Source organism: Orycteropus afer, unplaced genomic scaffold (assembly GCF_000298275.1).
Source record: "Orycteropus afer afer isolate SDZICR_OR568_19922 unplaced genomic scaffold, OryAfe1.0 scaffold00127, whole genome shotgun sequence".
NCBI classification, from domain to species: domain Eukaryota; kingdom Metazoa; phylum Chordata; class Mammalia; order Tubulidentata; family Orycteropodidae; genus Orycteropus; species Orycteropus afer.
In genome coordinates this window covers 7,265,003-7,267,895 of record NW_006921714.1, presented here as the reverse complement: position 1 = coordinate 7,267,895, position 2,893 = coordinate 7,265,003, and the positions used below count along the sequence as shown (strand labels likewise).

The window sequence follows — 2,893 nt, the reverse complement described above, 5'->3', positions numbered from 1 at the left end:
TCGGGTTCTGTTTGTCATCTGCCTATTACCAGGAACTAAATCCAGGATGACGTCGACTCGGTATAAAACCAACAAGAGGTTGAGCAGGCTGAGCGCCGTCCTCCCGCGGGTTGAGCTGGGCGCGCGGCGGCGCGCGGCGGGAGAAGGAGGCGCGCGGACGCAGGGGGCGGGGAGGGGCGCCGGCTGCGCCCTCGCCGGCCGCGTCTCTTTCGCTTGGGTCGGCGGCGGGAGGAGCGGGACCCCACCCCCCCCAACTTGGAAGCTCTTTCCTCGGCGCGTCCCCGCCGCCCCCGGTCCCGGCGCGGGGCTCGGGGATGCCCGCCAGCATGTTCAGCATTGACAACATCCTGGCCGCCCGGCCGCGCTGCAAGGACTCGGTGCTGCCGGTGGCGCCCAGCGCCGCGGCGCCTGTGGTCTTCCCGGCCCTGCACGGGGACTCGCTCTACAGCTCCGGCAGCCGTGCCTCCTCGGACTTTGGCGCCTTCTACCCGCGTCCCGTGGCCCCCGGCGGCGCCGGCCTCTCGGCTGCGGTCGGCGGCTCCCGCCTGGGCTACAACAACTACTTCTACGGGCAGCTGCACGTGCAAGCGGCGCCCGTGGGCCCGGCCTGCTGCGGGGCCGTGCCGCCGCTGGGCACCCAGCAGTGCTCCTGCGTTCCGACGCCCCCAGGTAGGGTGCAGTTCGGCCCTGGCGGCGCTGCCAGCCCGGGGCCTTGACACCTGGGCGTGGGGGCGGCGCTGCTGCTTTTTTTGCACAAACTTTTGTCGACTTGAAAATCTGCATCTCGCCCCTCTTTTTTTTTTTTTTTGCCGGGAGCGGGACATGGCATGCTTCTTGTTGCAGACGTTAGGGGCGAGTTGGGAAAAGTGCAATTCAGTGCCCGCAGGGGGAGACTGGGCTTTCAGGGTTGCAGAACTGGCTGTGGGAATGTGTGAGGGACGTTCCACCGCGCTGCCCTAATCCCAGCACTCCCATTTCCAGCACCCCCCATTCCCAGAACTCCCTTGCAGACGATTTTTAAGTCGGAACAGGTCTAGGTCAGGCATCAGGGTGGAGGGAGGCCCCGGCTGGGCGCGACCCCGGCCGGGGCTGACCTTGCGCCCCACTCTGTCGCAGGCTACGAGGGTCCCGGCTCGGTTCTGGTCTCGCCGGTGCCGCACCAGATGCTGCCCTACATGAACGTGGGCACGCTGTCTCGCACCGAGCTCCAGCTCCTCAACCAGCTGCACTGTCGCCGGAAGCGACGGCACCGCACCATCTTCACTGACGAGCAGCTGGAAGCGCTCGAGAACCTCTTCCAGGAAACCAAGTACCCGGACGTGGGCACGCGCGAGCAGCTGGCCAGGAAGGTGCACCTCCGCGAGGAGAAGGTGGAGGTAGGCGCGCCGAGCGGTCCTTCCCGCCGAGCTGGGCCCGAGCCCGGTCGGCCTGGCCCTCCTTGCCCTACGCCTTAAACCCCATCTCCGCGGCGTCTCGGATGCTGCTGGAGCCCGCGTTAGGCCCAGGAAGTTGGCTGGAAATGCGGAAGCGGGAGCGCGTGTCTGCCTTCCTCTCCTTGGCGGGCTCTCGGGGTCCCGGGTTCGGAGTCCATGCGGGGCCGGCCGGTGGCCACTGCGAATTCCCGGGGTGGCCAGGCTTTGGGGAAGCGCGAAGTTGATCCTGACTGTGGCTCTGTCCGCCGTTGTGCAACAGGTCTGGTTTAAGAACCGCCGCGCGAAATGGAGGCGGCAGAAAAGATCTTCGTCGTCGGAGTCTGAAAACGCCGAGAAGTGGAACAAGACGTCCAAGGCGTCGCCCGCCAAGAGGGAAGAGGAAGGTAAAAGCGACTTGGACTCGGACAGCTGACGGCCGCGGGCCGGCCGGGGCACTTGGCTAACGTGAAGGACTTGCACAGACAGACCATGCGACTTTCTTGCACACGCGCGGCCTTGCGGGGACGGGATGGAGGAAGAGAGAAGCAGTTGTAAATAGTGTGCAGACCGCGAGGGTCGGCGCCCGGGGCCGGGGCGGCGCTGGGGGTCGCAGTCCCGAAGCCCGAGGCCGCCTGCGCCTCGCTCCCCACCGTGGTATTTATAGTTAAGTTAACGGTGACAATACAATAAAGTGATGACGATGTAGACGGGCCACAGTCTGTATTTCGTACTCCCCCTCTCCCTCTAACACCATCAGGCTGAGGCCCCCCAAAAGATCCGTGTAGGCTGCGACTTTGGAAGGAAAATTGGGCATCTCTGACCAGTTCAAAAACAGTCGAAGTCTAAGTTGAACCAGACACAGAATCAGCAGCCTGGTTTAAAAGTACATTTTGTCGTGGGATGGGGAGTGGCGTTGCTGGGCCCAAGAGGACAAGATTTCCTTCCTTCTCCCCAGGAGCTGGGGGAGGCCCCGGAGGACTCTCCTGAGCCCAGTACATCTCACCGGGCCCTGCTGGTGCAAAACCCCAAACCTAGGGTAGCAAAGTCCGCAGGCAGAGTTAGGCGGCGGGCACGTCTGTTACCGAAGCTGCCCTGAATCTTCCACACCGACTCCGGATGCCAACCTTTTCCCAGGGCTAGCGTTTCTGTACCCCAACTCTGATGGTGCCGACTGGCCCCTCTCCCTCCCTCCGGGTGGCTAGGAGCTGCGCACCATGGCCCATGGGGACCCTGACGCTGGGCCCGCTTTGCTTCTCTCCCGGGCATCTGAGTTGCCCCAGCCTGCCCACCACATCCACTAGGCCACTCTGGTCTAAAAGCACAGTGTGGAAGCCTCCCGCTTTCTGGTGGCCTGGGTCTCTGCCCTGCGCCAGCCCAGCCCCCTGAGCCAGAGCCCCGCAGCGCACAGAGGTGCGGGTCAGCGGCTTTCAAAGGGCTGGAGAAGCCTCCAGGTGCCAGAATTAGCGGCTGACCAGAGCAGC

General features: G+C 64.5%; 1 protein-coding gene across 1 annotated transcript; it reads left to right on the top strand.

Annotated features, from left to right (window-relative positions):
* Nucleotides 1-314: 314 nt before the first annotated feature.
* Nucleotides 315-1,845, top strand: GSC (goosecoid homeobox). The gene is made up of 3 exons (XM_007944522.2): nucleotides 315-669; nucleotides 1,117-1,376; nucleotides 1,693-1,845. Exons 1-3 carry the CDS (start codon nucleotides 315-317, stop codon nucleotides 1,843-1,845), a joined length of 768 nt encoding a protein of 255 aa, XP_007942713.1.
* Nucleotides 1,846-2,893: the final 1,048 nt, after the last annotated feature.

Excerpts from the sequence above, each read along its gene's own strand:
- GSC (XM_007944522.2), top strand. The coding sequence starts at position 315 with ATGCCCGCCAGCATGTTCAGCATTGACAACATCCTGGCCGCCCGGCCG. Across the intron at positions 670-1,116 it reads CTGCGTTCCGACGCCCCCAG|GCTACGAGGGTCCCGGCTCG; the intron begins GTAGGGTGCAGT and ends ACTCTGTCGCAG. Across the intron at positions 1,377-1,692 it reads TCCGCGAGGAGAAGGTGGAG|GTCTGGTTTAAGAACCGCCG; the intron begins GTAGGCGCGCCG and ends GTTGTGCAACAG.